We start from the raw sequence: 16,601 nt of genomic DNA on the forward strand, positions 1-16,601 counted from the left end.
TCATTCAGGATCTCCAGAGATCAATTAGCTTGCTTTTAAGCTAAAAGGCATCTGAATAAGTATTTAACCTGCATAGCAATTGATATTTAAAACAGATGAAGATGGGAGTAATAAAGCAGAACGGGCTGGCTCCTTCCTCCTCCACTAATTTCCCAGGTTCTGCTCCCCCTGCCCCTTGCCCCTGCCCACGCCACAGCCCAGTGGCCTTAGATTGGCCTGCTGGCATTCTCAGGGCAGGGCTGTGAGCGGGCAGGCTGGCACTGGAGGGCTGCTGGAGGCAGGGCGATCTTCCAGACGCTAACACCGCTGTGGAGCAGGGCCCAGGGTTTGGAGAGAAGCTTCGGGTAGGGCTACCTGTAGGGTCTACACCCCGCCAGGGAGAATCAGGTCCTTTCTCTACAGCCATCCAGCCATGTCACCGGGCACATGGCACCCTATCTCCCCCTGCAAAGGGCAGGCACCCCGAAGTGTGCCTACTGAGGACACCTCAGCCTCAGCTTCCACCTCTAGTAAGAGCCAGCCATGACCAGAGCTGGGGAGGGGAGGAGCTTGAAAACTGCAGGACCTGGGTGTCTGCCCTGCTGGGCGTCTCCATGCAGGTGGTCTGGAGGATGTTTGTGTGTGTTTTGCTTTGTCACTTAAGTATCGAAGTCCTGAGTAGGAATTAGCTTTTAAAAGCAAGTAATGGGCTTCCCTTGTGGCTCAGCTGGTAAAGAATCTGCCTGCAGTGTGGGAGACCTGGGTTCCATCCCTGGGTTGGGAAGATGCCCTGGAGAAGGGAAAGGCTACCCACTCCGGTATTCTGGCCTGGAGAATTCCATGGACTGTAAGGTCCACGGGGTCGCAAAGAGTCGGACACGACTGAGCAACTTTCACTTTCAGTGCATCCCATGCCACATTTGGGATACACACTCAACAGTTACTCATCTTGGGCTTCCCTGGTAGCTCAGACAGTTAAGAACCTGCCTGAAATATGGGAGACCTGGGTTTGATCCCTGGGTTGGGAAGAGCCCCCGGAGGAGGGCATGGCAACCCAGAAGCAACCCACTCCACTATTCTTGCCTGGAGAATCCCCATGGACAGAGAAGCCTGGCAGGCTACAGCCCGTGGGGTTGCAAAGAGTCGAACATGACTGAGCACAGTGTATGTGGGGGGGGGAAGGGGAGCACACACTCGTGTACTTATGTATGTATTTAATTAACAAATCTATCTTGACATCCTCTCTGTGCTAGATAGCTTTCACCACGGGGGGGCGGGGGCGGGAAAGAGATGCCTGGCCAACTAAGCTATGTCCACACCCCCCCCCCCACCACCACAGATGACCCCAACCTGACGGGGAGGGAGCCGGGCACAGGATACCCAGCACATGTGAGGGTAGAGAGGATGTATGTGGACCTCAGGGAAGGCATCTTAGTTGGGAACCCCTGAGAGCAGGCCCCGGCAACAAGAGTTAGGATGCGAGTAGTTTATCTGGGAGATGATTCCAGGAAGCATGGCGATGGAGCAGGGAAGGGAGATGGGGAAGGAGAAAAGCCAGTGAAGGAGTGTCATCAGGAGGCTTGTGCTGTGGGCGACTGGGGCTCAGCCTAGCAGTGGACCTTTGAAAAATTGCGTGGGTCATGCCCCAGAATTGCATGCTGAGGGGTAAGGATGCCAGGGTCCATTCACCCGCTCCATGCGTCCTCAACTGAGCCTCTGCTGAGCTCGGCTCCCTGTCCTTGCTGGTCACACCTGTGCCATCACCAGAAAATGTCCAGGATACAGAAAGCCCGGGGCGGGGGGGGTGGGGGGTTGGTGGCAGAGGAAATGTCTGCAGGTGGCCCCTGGGGGTGGAAGGAGGACGTAAAGGACAGTGCCTGTGACACAAGGCTCAGGATAGGGATATGGAAGCCAGGTTTAGAAGGAGGAAATAGAAGGAAAGGCGAGCCAGGCAGAGGAGGAGCACACTTGAAGGCAGGGTGGCACGAAGAGGAGGGTGACAAGTGCGGTGACCAGTGTGGTGGACGGAGGTGTCCTGGTGGAGGAGCTCAGGCTGGAGGAGGCCGGGCTGGACCAGGAAGGGCCTCGAATGCCAGGCTTATGGCAGGCCTTTTCTACTGTGAGCGCTTTGTGCACGGGGCAGGCTGTGTGACGGCTCCGCCCATCCAGGAAGTGAGAGAGCCCCACCAGGGACTTGGAATTCAGGATCATCATTCCTTCGGCCCCTCCAGCAAGGGCGCTCATGGCCCCCTGGACCCCACCGCCTCAGTCCCGTTCCCAGCAACCCTGCTTCAGCTCCTCCACCTGATGACAGCCCATCGGTCATCAGGGTCTCTGGGCAGCTCAGGAGCCTCCGGCTGTCCTCCTGACACGGTCGATCCTGCAGTATTTGACTTGTGTGTCCCCGAGTTGTACAGACGAAGCTCTGCATATCACCAGATCAATTAAAACAACTGCCAGTGCGCCCCAGGACTCCATCAGGAGCCCTCCCCTGGGCCCCCACCAGAATTGCAACCCTCTCCTCTGATCTGCTGTTTTTCTGGATGCCTCCATCTCAGTTTTAAAGACCTCCCCCCACAGCTTCCTTGTCACTACACAGTAGTAATTTCTTGCCCTTATGAGGGCTTGCAATATGCCTAAGATGATTTATGCCATTTAAGCCTTAAAGTAGAGCTATATTGTAAGTGCTATTAATATCCCTGTGTTCAGTTGATCAGACAGAGGCACGGGGCAGGGAAGGGACTTGCCCAAGGTCACATAGATGGGAAGTGATGGGATCAGTTCCAATCCAGGCAGGCTGGCTGCAGAGTCCACAGACTTGACTGCACTCCCACCCTGGTCCGGGATGCGGGGTCTTCTCTGACGCTCCCTCTGCCAGGCCCCCACCTCCCTCCACCTAATCCCTGACCAGTCCTGGTGATAGAGAAGCAAACCCAGCAGCTGCCCTCCTGCCGGGCCCCCTGCTTCACTCCCTCCTCCCAGCCTGCCAGAGCCCAAGTCCGTTCTCCCCTTCGCAGGTGCCACATTCCTTCCACAGCTCTGCTCTGAGCGGAGAGGATGCTGCCTCTTGCATGGAGACATCCATGACTCCCTCTTCTCTGAGTCTCCCTAGCTTTCTGTTCACATGGACAGATTTTACCCTCTTACTCCACTAATCATAAAATGCTTTGATTTGTGCCCCTCCTCTTGTTTCTTCTCCTGAGCTGTGAGCTCCTGAAGACCTGGGAGTATTGCCTAATCTCTCTCTGACTTATCTAGTGCCCAGTGGGGTTCCTTGTGAAAGGTTTTAGCCTGTAAACTGCTTGGGGAATGAATGAATGAATGAATCAACAAACCCACAGGAGGGGAGACATTCATACTCCTTGTCTCCCTTCCCTTGCCCAGGACCTCAGAAAGCCAGTCCCTGGCCCTTTTCCACTGGGCACTGCTTACCTTCTATAAACCACCTACTATGCCCAGCAGGGAAAGCCAGCCAATGTGTCCCCCAGCTCCTTCCGCTGAGATCAGGAAACAGAGAGCCCCAGAAGCAAGTCCCCAGGCAATGCCGGGGCCCCAAGAGCTGGCTACGGTCGAGCAGAGAGCAGAGCCCTTGTTCTTCCAACCCACAGGCTGCACAGAGCTGCAGGGGCCCTGGCAGGGAGGAGAGAGAACCCTGATCAGAACAGACAAGGAGGCGGCCCCGGGAAGAGGCTGTTAGCAACCACCTTGCTGATCAGTGTCTCAATTAATCTCTACAACACCTTGGAAACTTCAGAAAGAGAACAAAGCAGATTAGGAAAAAAAAGAACAGACTCAGGCCCCGGAGGACAGATGGTGGCTGGGCCCGGTGCTGAGAATGCGAGTGTCTCCTGGGACTTGGCTGCCAGACAGACAGTGGCGGCACGTGGCAGACCGTGCCTCAGTCTCTCTGCAGCAGGGGCTGGGCTGGCTGGGCCAGCTCTTGCTTTGGCAAGGACCAGATTCAAAAGCACAAAGTTGTTCAAGAGAAAGGAAAATCTCAAGATTCCAGACCAGCCCTAGACAGTCATGAGGCCATGAGCTTAAGTCAGGGACTCAGTCTTCTGCCAACATCGGCCCTGGGACCTGTGTGTTGGAGACTCTCCAGGGCCACCTGCCCCGAGGGAGTGTGTGTTGGGACAGAAGGAGGTGTGGGGTGCCTCCTGGCCCTTCACGATGAGACGAGGCAGGACAGCACCGGGTTGTGGAGGTCACACTCAGCTTAACACAGGCCCCATAGCTCATCTGAGAGGCGGACCATGCTTCCATCTGGTCACATTCAGAGGCAGAAAAAGCCTTCTTAACAATAAGGGCCTTTATGCTCAGGGCAGTCAGAATGTTTCTCAAAACGTCTGACCACGTGTCATGATATAGAAGGCGCAATGTTGGTTGAGCTGGCCCAGCTAGTTTGAGTCCTCCGCCCCTACCCAGCTCTGTGTTTCGCTGTCTGCATGTGAGGTGAGTTTGGAGTGGTGGTTTTCATGCTGTCCCTGGTGGAGCCCTGGGAAGGGCTATGGAGCCTTCTTGGTGCCTACAGCATCCAGTCTTTAAGAGCCCAGAGAATAGAAATGTGTTTGGGCAGTGTGGGCTGGTAATCAAGCTCTCCAGGAAAATGAAGCCCTCCTTTGTAGCACCTGCTTGTTCCTGCGGTGTAAACACGCTCACCATGCCTGATTTCAAGTTGCCAGTGGTTTAGCGACTTGCTTTCAAAACTCCTGAAAAGTTAACAATTGTCCCTAACACGCTGGCTTTGGTTGCAGAAGAGAATTTACTGCATAGTAATTGTCACAACATCTTTAACCTCCCTGGGACTCCATTTTCTCTTGTGGGAAATGGGATGATAATAGTGTCTGTGTAATGGGGTTGTAGGGGTTGTAGAGGTTCTTGTGAGTGTTAAATGAAGGGGGTGGAATGCACTCAGCATCATGCCTGGCACATAACCAGTTGTGTTGTTATTATTATAGTTGGTGTTATTTGTTTTACCCATTGGGCTTCCACTCAAGGTTTTGTTGGAAGAGAATGATCCAGCTGCACCCATGCTCCCCCTGCTAACATCTTCTGGGACCCATGCACACACGCACGCACATATACACACACCCCACCCCATTTCCTCAGCAGCCCTGGTGTCTCTGCTCCATTTTATTAAAGCAGAAAGCAGTGACAATTATTTTCGTAATGAACTGGCTCTTCAAATTAATGCCAATTACACTATGCAATCATGATTAAGATTATGCATTAATCAACGGTGCCAACCTACTTATTAGCCTCTTTAAATAACGATCGTGAGGAATGTATAACGATCGTGAGGAATGTATGGGGAGGAAGAGAATGGAGAGGAGCCAGTTGGATGGGGGAACTGCCTCAAAGCAGGACGGGGTGCTCTCTCCAGAAGCCAAGACCCAGAGCAGACTTTCTTCCATGGAGTGGAGCCTGAGTCAGAACCCGAGCCTATCAGGCCCTGAACTTCCAGACTTCCTGCTCTCCAGAGCCCCCTGCACAAGAGAGAAAGATCAAAAAGACCCAGAAAGGAGAAGGGAGAGGAACCCTCAACAGCTGAGAGCTTTTCAATAGATGAGGTTCGGTGCCCCCTTCCCTTCCTCCTAAAGCACTGAAAAGTGAGTGTGGTTGATACTTGCCTTGGATCAACGTCACCCCTGTCTTTGGTCAGGTCTCTCAGATGCAGAGCCTGAATCAAGGATTCAGGTGCCTAGGGTTGATGCAGGGAAGGGTGTGCTTTAGGAAAACTCTGTAGGGGAGCGAGCACAGCAAGATAGAGAAGGGGACAGAGCGGGGCAGCCTTGGGTAAGATCTGGTCTCTGTCTGATGCAAGGTGGCAGTGTTGGGAAGGTCTCTGAAGCATATATGCACCACAATTATACCCACCCTGAGACAAGGGGGCCACCCTTTATAGTGATACTGCACCCCAGTATCACTCAGTTAGGGCTTCCCTGGTGGCTTAGCGGGAAAGAATCCACGTGTAATGTAGGAGATGCTAGACACTCAGGTTCGATCCCTGGGTCAGGAAGGTCCCCTGGAGGAGGGCATGGCAACCCACTCTAGTATTCCTGCCAGGAGAATCCCACGGACAGAGGAGCCTGGCGGGCTACAGTCCACAGGGCCGCAAAGAGTCAGCCACGACCGAGTGACTGAACACATCATTCAGTTATTGCCTGCACTCTGCCCCCAGGGCAGAGGTAAGAGCAGTTCTCTAGAGAGAAGGACAGCCTGTGAACGGAACCACGAGTCAAAACCAGGTCTGCTGAATCCAGAACCCACTCTCTGAACCTCTGCGCTGTATCTAAACATTTGCTCTCTGGGTATCCCAAGACATTCAAACTTTAGGGGTCACCTTGCCCCTAATGTTCAAGTAGGATGACCCAAGCTTGCACTGTGTTTGGGGGAGAGAGATGGGAGGGCAGCCTCTCCCTAGCACCTCTGAGATGCCCTAGGGCTTAAGCTTCTCATCTCCTCGTGTTCCAGCTTCCTTCTCTGCTGAATTGTCCATGCCCTCTCTCATCCCCACTCCTGTATCTCTTTTCCTCTTTCTGCCCCAATTCACCCTGTGCCAGGCTTGGCCCACCCTCCTTCCCTATCCCCAAGGAACACAGCCAGGGGCAGTTTTCTGTGACCGGCGTTGATAAACGATGAGGCTCCTGTAAGTAAGGAGATGACAGCACAGTTCAGGCCAAGTGGGCACTAACGTGTCAGCATGGCCTGCCTGCCGTGAGATCATTTGCTTTGGTCCTGGGACATACTGTCCTTCCCTTTCTCTTTTTGGGCACACTTCCTATCTATCCTCTTTCTCTTGGGCCCTTCTCACCCATCCTCCCCACACAAACAATCAACAGCCCATCTTTGTTTCTTTTGCACAGCAACTCAGTACTATAAATGTCTTTTCTTCTCCATCCAGGTCTTAAGGTGCTTTTACCTCTAAGATAAAGGCTGCCCTTCACTTGGAAGAGGATACAAATTGCAGCCCCTGCTGGCCAAATCCACCCTACCATCTGTTTTTGTAAATAAAGTTTTATTGAAACACAACTGCACCATTATTTACATATTGGCTACCTCTCTCATGCTGCAGTGGAAGAGTCCAGTAGACCTTCTGGCCCACAAAGCCAAAAATATTTACCACTGCTTCTTTACAGAAAATGTTTGTCAACTTTTGACCTAGAATGTAGAAACTCAGAATTTGTTTTGTTTTTTCTAAACAGCATTGTTTCACCCCTCCTTTAATAACTACTAAGTCCTGGCCACATCCCATGCATTCAGCTACATTGTTTTCTTTCTTCTTCGCAGCAATCAACCTTGGAAGTATGAACCCCATTTTGCAGATGGAAAAACTGAGTCTTGGAGAGTGTAACTCCCTCCTGTGACTAGAGCTGGGGTTTGCACTGAGGTCTGGCTGTCTCTGGAGCCTGAGTTGAGAACCACTCCACTATTGGTTCTAAAAGCTGACACATGTATGTGCTGGTTATGATCTGTTTAGTGTCAGCTGAGTCCACCTTGAGAGCAGGGGCCCAGGACTGACTTCTCTCATTCCAGAACCCAGTGACAGGTGGGCACATCACAGAGACCAATGGGAATTCATGGAACTGAATGGTGTAGCCTCTGGGCTTGGGTCTCAGTGACTTGAGACCCCCTCTCTCCTTTTCCCTCCAACCTGCCACGGTCTGAGAGGCAGGCAAGGACATGTGAAGCCCTAGAAATGGCCCTTTCTCCCATGACCTTTGACTTTCATTTGAGACAGGACTCCGTAATGGCTAGTTTTCTCCCTAGACTTTCTTGGGAAAAGATTTTTTTTAATGTTTATGTTTTAAAATATTAAAAATAATACATATTCACTGGAAGTAATTTGGAAAAATCAAGAAACTACAAACAGCAAGATTAAAAGTATCTATAAATTTCTTCTTCCCAGAGAAGCTCACTAGTACCATGGTACAAATCCTTCAAGTCTTTCTTCTATAAATGTAGTTACGTGCTTTTTATTTGATAAATAGGTTTCATACTGTAATATTACTTTGTTGCCTTTCGGGGGAAGCAGGATGAGCATTTCCGGTATCATTAAGTATTTTTAAGAGCATTTTTTAAAAGCTTTTTTCCTTATTACCAAAGCTCTTCTTCATTGCAGAACACTTGGGGGAGAAAAGCACTAAGCAAAAGGAATCCGTTATCTTTTTACTTTCTAGAAAGAACCTCTGTTAACATTTTGGTGTATGCCCTTCTGGTATGTCCTTTTTGATTTTAATTGGAATTGCATTAAATTTATAAATTAATTTGAGGAGAACTGACATCTTTACAATATTGAGCCTTCCCTTCCAGGAGAAAGTTATGTCTCTCCATTTATTCAAGTCTTCTTTTATGTCCCCCAGTAAAGTTTTGTAGTTTTCTTGATATAGGAATTGCGCGTTTATTGTAAAGTATTTTTTTTTTTGCAGTTGCTTTTGTGAATAGGGTCTCTTTTTTTCCCTTGTAATTCCTCACTGTTTATTGCTGATTTATAGGAAGGCTATACATTTTTCTATATACGTTTTTATGTGCTGGCCCCTTGATGAGCTTTCTGTTTACTTTCTACTAGGTTTTGATAGGATTCTCTTGAGTTTTTAAGAAAATGGTAATAAGCATCTTCAAATAATACTGTGTCTCTTCTCTGATTGCATGACCGTGATTTGTTATTTTTACCTTATATACCATGATTTTGAAGGCAATTTTATCATGGAAGATATGCTTATATAAGCTTGTGCTTAGGGAGAATGGGATAGTGAATCCCTGGGTACTCACCACCCGGACCAACAACCCATGACTTTTCCTACCCTATCTGTATTCCCTTCACTTCTACTCCGCCCATGTTATTTTGAAGCAAATCCCGGACACCACATCCTGCCATCCTACACCCTGACTGTTAATGCCTGCGAGTTGTTCTGCCATATGGGTAGATTTTAATACATTGAGCAGGCTTCTGCTTTTGAACATCGAGTTGTTTCTATTTCTTCAATATTATGTCAAAAATATCCTTATACATAAATGTTTATGTGTCTCTAGCTCTCTGACTTTTTTCTAAATTTGTATCTGTAGAAAATGGAATTACTGGATCATATGGTATTTTGATCACTTATTTTCCTTTAAACACATACACACCGTCACATGATGGCTTTTCTGATTAGAAATATAACACATGTTCACTGCAGAACTTTTTGAAAATACAGAAAAACACAAAGAAGGAAATTAAAGTCATCCACAATCCTTTCACTCAGAGAGACCTACTCTTAACATTTGAGGAGGTATTCTTCTTATCTTTTTTTATGGATGTGCCGCACCCCCACACAGACCCACATGCATGCACACTATGTGTTACGAACTGTAACCCTGCTGGAATACCAGCATAGGGGTGGGGAGAACAACAGATTTATTTGTTCACTCTTTTAAACATTCAAAAAATCATTTTTTAAAACAATGAAACAACCTGGATACCCATCAACTGGTGGTGAATGGGTAAATAAAATATGGTACAGCCATAGAAAGTAATACTGTTTAACAATAAAGAGAAATGAAGTACTGAGACATGCTACAACATAGATGAGCCTCAGAAACATTATGCTCTGTGAAAGAAGCCAGATGCAGAAGACCACCCATACTATGATTCCATTTAAATGAAGTGTCCAGAAAAGACAAATCTCTAGAAACAGAAAGTAAATTAATGGCTGCCTGAGGCTGGAGGATGGAGGTGACTGAAAGCAATGATTGACTGTAAGTGGGCACCAGGGGTCTTATAGGGTTGCTGGAAATGTTCTGAAACTGGATGGTGGTGATTGTCATGCAATTTAGTAAATTTACTAAAAATCTTTGTACACCTAAAATGGTGAATTTTGTGGAATTTCTTCATGTAAATAATACCTCAATGAAGTTAATGTTTTTTTTTATGAATAGAGGTTTATATGGGGAAAATAAGCAGAAAGAACAAATTAAGAAATCTATTACCTAGGCCTGTTTACTGGTGTTGCTTTGAGATGTCTTCTCTTCTTTTGTCACTGACACAAATCCCTCTTCATCTTCCATTTAGTCTTCCTCTTCTAACGTGGGGTCACACTGCATCTCTGCTTTATAACTTTTGTTTTTCACTTAAAGCTATATCATGGATATTTCCTAATCATTAAATATATAGCTATTTCCATGTAATAGTAAGTGAATGGCAGTTTGTGTTTTTTTGCCATTCATTTACTATTTCTCTGGTGTTGAGTGTCTCTAGATCCACCTCCTTCCACATGACCTGTGTACCCATTGTCGAATTCAATTGCTAGAAACTGAGGTGGTGAGTCAAAGATCTGCGAGTTTTTATGGCTTTTTAAATATTTCTAATAGCCATCAAGGAAAGAGGATGTACTGGTTCCTACTTCTACCAACAGTTAAGCAAATGTCTGTTTCCAAACACTTTGGACAAAGCTGAGTGCTATCATTTATTTTATGTTTGTCAATGGGACAGTCAGAAAATGGTAATTTCACTGTTGGATCAAACTGAGTTTATTTGATTATTAGTGGGGATGTACATTTCATCATGTATTAATAGTTCCTTTGTATTGTTCTTTCCTTTTGTGAAAAGCCCATGTTTGCTCTTTGCATATTTTTCCTTTTGAGTGTTTGTCTTTTTAAAGAGTTTTAAGCGGTTTTTGTAAAATTAGAGCATCAACTTTTACATGTTACTGATATTATTTCCAAGTTTGTTTACCATTTAATTTTGTTTATGGAGGTTTTTAAATCTACACATTTTATACTGTCTCTATGAAGTTATCAATCTTTCTCCTACGATTTCTGACTTTATTGGAAGGCCTCCTCCACCTCAATATTATATGATATTCACCTATATTTATTGTCTTTTTGGTTCTTTTATAGTGTTTTTTCCCCTTCCTTCCCTTACTTCCTTGCTATTTAATCTTTACTCCATCTGAAACTTTTTTTGATATATGGCTGAAGATTGGAATCTAACTTACATTTCTCCCAAATAATTGAATAATTGTCTAGGCACAATTAATGAATAATTCATCTTCTGCCTTCTTATTGGAAATAGCCATTTTTATCATGTCTTAAATATTTATCTCTACAAGAGCCTCTTTCTGGGGATTTTATCTCATTCTATTGACTTATCTGTGTTTTCATATGCCGTTAGGGCTTGGTTTTAATTATTTTGGCATCATGATATATTTTAAATCTGGCAATGCAAGTCGTCTCTCTTCTCTGTTTGGGCTGTCTCCTGTTTAGTCTTCCAGATGTATTTTAGAGCTATTTTGTCAAGTAAAAAAAAAAAATGTGTGTATGTATGTGTACATATATATTCTGTGATTCTGATTGGAACCATATTAAACCGAAAAAGTGATTTAGAGAAAAACGGACACCTCTGTCCCTGACCCTGACTACCCGGCATGGCACGCTTCTCCATCAACATGCCTCCTATATTTATGTCTCTCACCTAAGGTGTTCTGTTCTGTTTTTGTTTTTTTGCCATTTTTAATATTGAAGTTGATTCATGATTAGTTAATAGTTGCTGATATTGCAAAGAAAATCCTTTTGCCATTAAGTCTTTACTGGTTGTTGTTTATTTAATTTGCGCTTGCTGGTCATTGAACTTGAATCTCCTACTAGTTCTTACTGGTTTTCATGTTTAGGGATTGTTTTAAGAGTTTTTAGGGAGGCATTTATATCATTTGCAAATAAGAACTTTTTTCTTCCCAAGAGGTGTGCCTCTAAGTCATTATTTCCTCCTTATCTCAATGGTTAATGGTGTAATGTAACTCTTCACACACCTCCTCTTTTTTTTTTTTCCTTTAATGAGCATGCCTCTTGTGTTTCACCATTAGTTGATATTAAAGGCCAATTTGAGCTGAAGATGCTTCAAGTAAGTAGCTTTTCTAGAGCTAGATTATTAAGCATTCTTAACAGCAGTAGATATTGAATTTTATCAAACGCCTTCCTGCATTTTGTGAGTTGATCATATTTTTCCCCTTTGAATTACTGATGCAATGGAATGATATTCATAGATTTCCTTATATTGAACCACACCTTACATTCCTGGAATACTACTCTGTGATCATGGTATGTTATCCTTGTAGTAATATTCTGGTAGATTCTACTTGCCAGCATTCTACTGAGAATTTTCATAGCAACATTCATAAGTTGGTCAGTTTTAGTTTGGCTCTGTTTGTCAGCCTCTGTTATCAGGAATTTGCCAGCTGAGTGAAATGAACTAGGAGAATTTTCATATTTCTTATGCTCCGGCACAATTTCTACATAGGGGAATTATCTGGCATATTATTGAACATTTGGGGGAAGAATCTTGCCCATAAAACCTTCTAAGCCAAGCATGTTTCTTAGCATACCTCCTCCTTCACCAGCACACACAGTTTTACCCATCTCTCACAGGAGGAATCTTTGAGTATGCAGACGGCCCCAATGCCCAGGTCATGAACGCCGAGGAGCATGCCTTTCGATTTTCTGCCAACATCATCAACCGAAACAGGACTCTGCTGCCCAACACAACCTTGACCTATGACATCCAGAGGATTCACTTCCACGACAGCTTCGAGGCCACCAAGAAGGGTGAGTGTGCTGCCCCCACTGTCCTCTTTCTGGCCGTGGGAGGCATAGGTCTGTGTTTGTTGTCCAAGGTCCTTAAAACATGCCAAAACTCTGGGTGGGTTTGGGGATTAGAGCCTTTTCTGCCTGGTTTTTGGACCAGCCTCAGGCCCAGTTCAGCTTGGGTTGCGTCACCTCCCAGGAGCAGTGATTTGTCCATCAGGAGTTCCCAGGCCACAGACAAAGGCCATGAAGGGCCTTGGGAAGGGGTGGGGTATGAGGATGGAGTCTGAGATGGGTGAGGAGGCAGCCCAGGTCTTCAAGGCCTCAGAACCAAAGCCAGCATTTTCACATTTACTTTTTCTTTCATTGAAATCCTGTCCAGTAAATCAGTATTTAAAATATATATAAAACAGATTATGTAGAGATTCAAACATGCAACATTTACTTGCCATAAAAAGACTTGCTAAAAACAAAAACAGCTGTGTCTGGCTGCAACAATTTGACCCCAGTGATGGATGACACTGGAAGTCTGACACTGACCTTAGCTTAAGTATGTTTCCTTTCTTCTTCTTTTTTTTTTTTTTTTTTGGCTGCATAATAACAATAAAACCACAATTCACAAAAATAATTGTAGTAAATATAATCAAACAGTTTTCACCATACCTGAGTTTCAAAAAATCAAAACTAAAATATTGGGCCATATTCTTTCACATTAGTGATATGTTGACAGTAAACTCTAATGCCTGCACAGAAAGGACTGGAGAACTTTGTTCCAAGATTCTCACGGTAAAATCATGGTAATTTGTCAATACATGAATGAGCTACCATTTTCCAATGTAGCATATAGCATGTCTGAGCATACAAGTATGCTCTTTTGTCTTTTAAAAATACCATATACATATATTTAATTGGAATTTAACTTAAAGGCCTAAATAACTTTGGGGATAACTTCCATAGAACCCTAGAATTCCATGGAACTCTATTTTAAAAAACCCTCAGACCTAAGGAATCTCGGTTCCCAGAGAAGCCTAGGTCATTCCTTCCATAATATGCTTTTACAGCCCCTCGCTTTTCTTCTTCAAGGCCTTTATCACAATTTGTAGTTAAATCATGTGGGTGTTTAATGTCTTTCCCCTCCTGGCCAACACCATTGAAAAGAAGTTTCTCTCTTATTAACTGATATAGCCTGGCACCTAGAAGGCTGGCATATAGTAAGTGCTCAATGAAATGGCCATTGAATGAATCTGTGAATGAGTAGTATGAGGATAGGGCACAGGAGGCTGAGCATCACTGCCCAGGACCCCTGTCAGCTGAGCTGACTGTGTTATCCATGCCTCTTGGGAAGACAGCCCATCCACAAGGTCCCCTTGGTCTTTCTAAGGGCTTTCCAGTAGCTAATCAAGGTCTCCTGGGCACTCAGGTGCAGACTTGCCAAGGTGCTGCCTGCTCCCAGCTCTTTTCCAAAGCCCCATTATAAAGTAAGCCTCTCCGTACAGAAAGGCAGAGTAGCATGGGCTTGGAGCCAGACAGCCTGGGGTTGCACCCTGTCCACTCTGATATTAGTTGTGTGACCTTGCACAAAATACCCAGTGACTCAGTTTTTTCATCTACAAAATGGGCACACCTCTGTGATTAGAGCAGTGCCTGGTTCGTACGAAGTACCATCAGACTTTGTTCCTATTACGTTGGCTGCCTTGCTGTCCACCCACTGAACCATCAGGTCAGGGGCCTTCACACCTTCAGGCACTTTCCCACTGGTGGTCCCTGTCTTGTCCACCCTGCTCCTCCCTGCCTTGTCCACTGAAGGTCAAGGGGTCTCTGATGTTGAACACAGCTGTCACTGAGATTTTCGAGGCCACTGTCTCAGGGCCAACCTGCACACAAACTAGAGGCACCCGCCCTGCTAGCCTTGAAGAGTGGTCCTTCCCCATCACTCCATCACTCACCTTCTCTGGTCCTGGCCTGCTCTCCTCCCTACCTCCATCCTCCTAGTCATCTCCCAGCAAGCACTGCGGCCAACACCGTGTAGTCAAGTCTCCATCTCCCTGCTGAGAGTCCATGCTGGCACCCTCTGCCTGGCCTAGTCCAGCTGGAAAATGGCTGACCTCAATCAAAACTGCTCAGTGAAAAGGTCGAAACACAAAACCGATGCCTAGAGACAGAACACGGAGGGCTGTGTGCACACAACCACCCCAGAGGACCAGGCTGTCCTTCTGTCCGTTTTCCCTAAAATTCACTAAAAGACTATGATGACGCTCTAGTGGTGCACCCTGCCCAGCAGTGAGCCTGGAGCAGAGTTTCAGAGCCTGCCGAGGAGCTTCCTGCAGTGGGAGCTCACCGTCCCACACTATGTGGGATTACCTGGTGGCGGGTGAGCAGACCCGAGATGGAGACGCTCAGCTCTGAAAGTCCAATCAGATTGGTCCAAGTGACCAAAGCCACAGCCCCTCCCCATCCTACAGGAGGTCACATGACTTGTTTGTGGGCCTGTCTAGTCTACCACCAAGGTGACCCACCAGCCACATCTGCATCACTTGCCCCTCAGTCTCTGGATTCTAGTCGTCCCTGCTGTCCTCAGGACACCATGCTTCCTCCCACCTCAGGGCTTCTGCACATGCTGTTCCCTCTGCTTATATGTCCCTTTCCCCATCCCACCTCTTTGTCTAAATAACTCCTCCCTCTCCTCTCAGCCTCCTGGTCCTCAGGGGAACCCTCCCCAACCCCATAGACAAGGTCAGATCTCCCTGCTTCCATCTCCTAACACCCAGGACCTTTCTATCACATCTCTGACCCCTGGCTGTGTGGATATGGGTGTGTGGGTATATTATGTGATTGCTGTCCATTGCTTCCACTCAATGGCACATCAGTTTGCCTCCTCAATGACGTAAATACAGAATCAGGGTTCTGGTGGCAGACACTAGTTTTGCTTGTTTTTGAACTTTCCCTAAGTAGAATACCAATATAAACTTTTCTGAGTCTTGCTTCCTTCACCCTTCAATAGATCTTGAGATTCATCTCTGTTGTCAGATGTAACAGTAGTTTCTTGTTCTTCATTGTCATGTAGTATTCCATTATATGAATAGGCAAGAATTTTTAAAAAGCAAATTTACTGTTGAACATTTGAGTTGTTTCCATGTGAGGCCACAGAGTGGTCCTGCTACGAACATTCTTGTCGATGTCTTCTAGCGCACGAATGCGCACATTCTTCATTGGACGCATACCTTGTTGTTGTTCAGTCACGCAGTCACGTCCGACTCTTTGAGACCTCATGGAATGTAGCGTGCCAGGCTTCCCTTCCTTCACTATCCCTCAGAGTTTGTTCAAACTCATGTCGTTTGATTTGGTGATGCCATCCAACCATCTCATCCTCTGTTGTCCCCTTCTCCTCCTGCCTTCAATCTTTCCCAGCATCAGGGTCTTTTCCAATGAGTCAGCTCTTTGCATCAGGTGGCCAAAGTATTGGAGTTTCAGCTTCAATATCAGTCCTTCCAATGAATATTCAGGGTTGATTTCCTAGGAGTGGAAATGTGAGGTCAGCCAATGTGCATATGTTTAGCTTAACAGTTTTCCAACTAATTGCTGTACCAATTAGCACCCCATGCCCCTGCAGTAGAGCAGGACAGTTGCGGTTGCTCTATGTCTTTGCTAACTTGTGGTGAAGTATGTTTTATTTTTGGTGGTTTATGTGGCAGATGTCTCAGTGTGGTTTTATTTTGTATTTCCCTGATGACCAGAGTTATTGAGCATCTTTTCATATGCTAATAGATCATTTAGAGCTTCTCTTTCCTGGAGTGTCTTTTGGAGGCTTTCAACCACTTTTGAAAATTGAATTGCTTGTCATTTTCTTATTGATTTATAGGAATCTTTATACATTCTGGATACGTGTCCTTTGTTGCATATATGTATTGCATATATCTATTGCCAGTGAGCTTGCCTTCTCACTCTCTTAGTAGTATCTTTTGAGGAGCAAAGTTTTTCATTTAAAGGAGTCCAATTTATCAATGTTTGCCATTATGGCTAATGCCTTTTGTGTTCTGTTTTTTTTCTATCCTAAGGTCATG

The 16,601-nt window shown here is 45.9% G+C and overlaps 1 protein-coding gene across 3 annotated transcripts in view; it reads left to right on the top strand.

The window, feature by feature from the left end:
* The window catches only part of GRIK3 (glutamate ionotropic receptor kainate type subunit 3), a 244,568-nt gene that overhangs the window by 133,912 nt on the left and 94,055 nt on the right, over nucleotides 1-16,601 (top strand). For all 3 annotated transcript variants that reach the window (XM_070468389.1, XM_070468390.1, XM_020880250.2), the window contains exon 2: nucleotides 12,385-12,561. In XM_070468389.1, the coding sequence (XP_070324490.1) occupies nucleotides 12,426-12,561 (136 nt within the window). In that variant the 5' untranslated portion in view covers nucleotides 12,385-12,425. The remainder of the gene's footprint in view (nucleotides 1-12,384; nucleotides 12,562-16,601) is intronic.

The sequence above is a fragment of the Odocoileus virginianus genome, chromosome 5 (assembly GCF_023699985.2).
Source record: "Odocoileus virginianus isolate 20LAN1187 ecotype Illinois chromosome 5, Ovbor_1.2, whole genome shotgun sequence".
Taxonomy (NCBI): domain Eukaryota; kingdom Metazoa; phylum Chordata; class Mammalia; order Artiodactyla; family Cervidae; genus Odocoileus; species Odocoileus virginianus.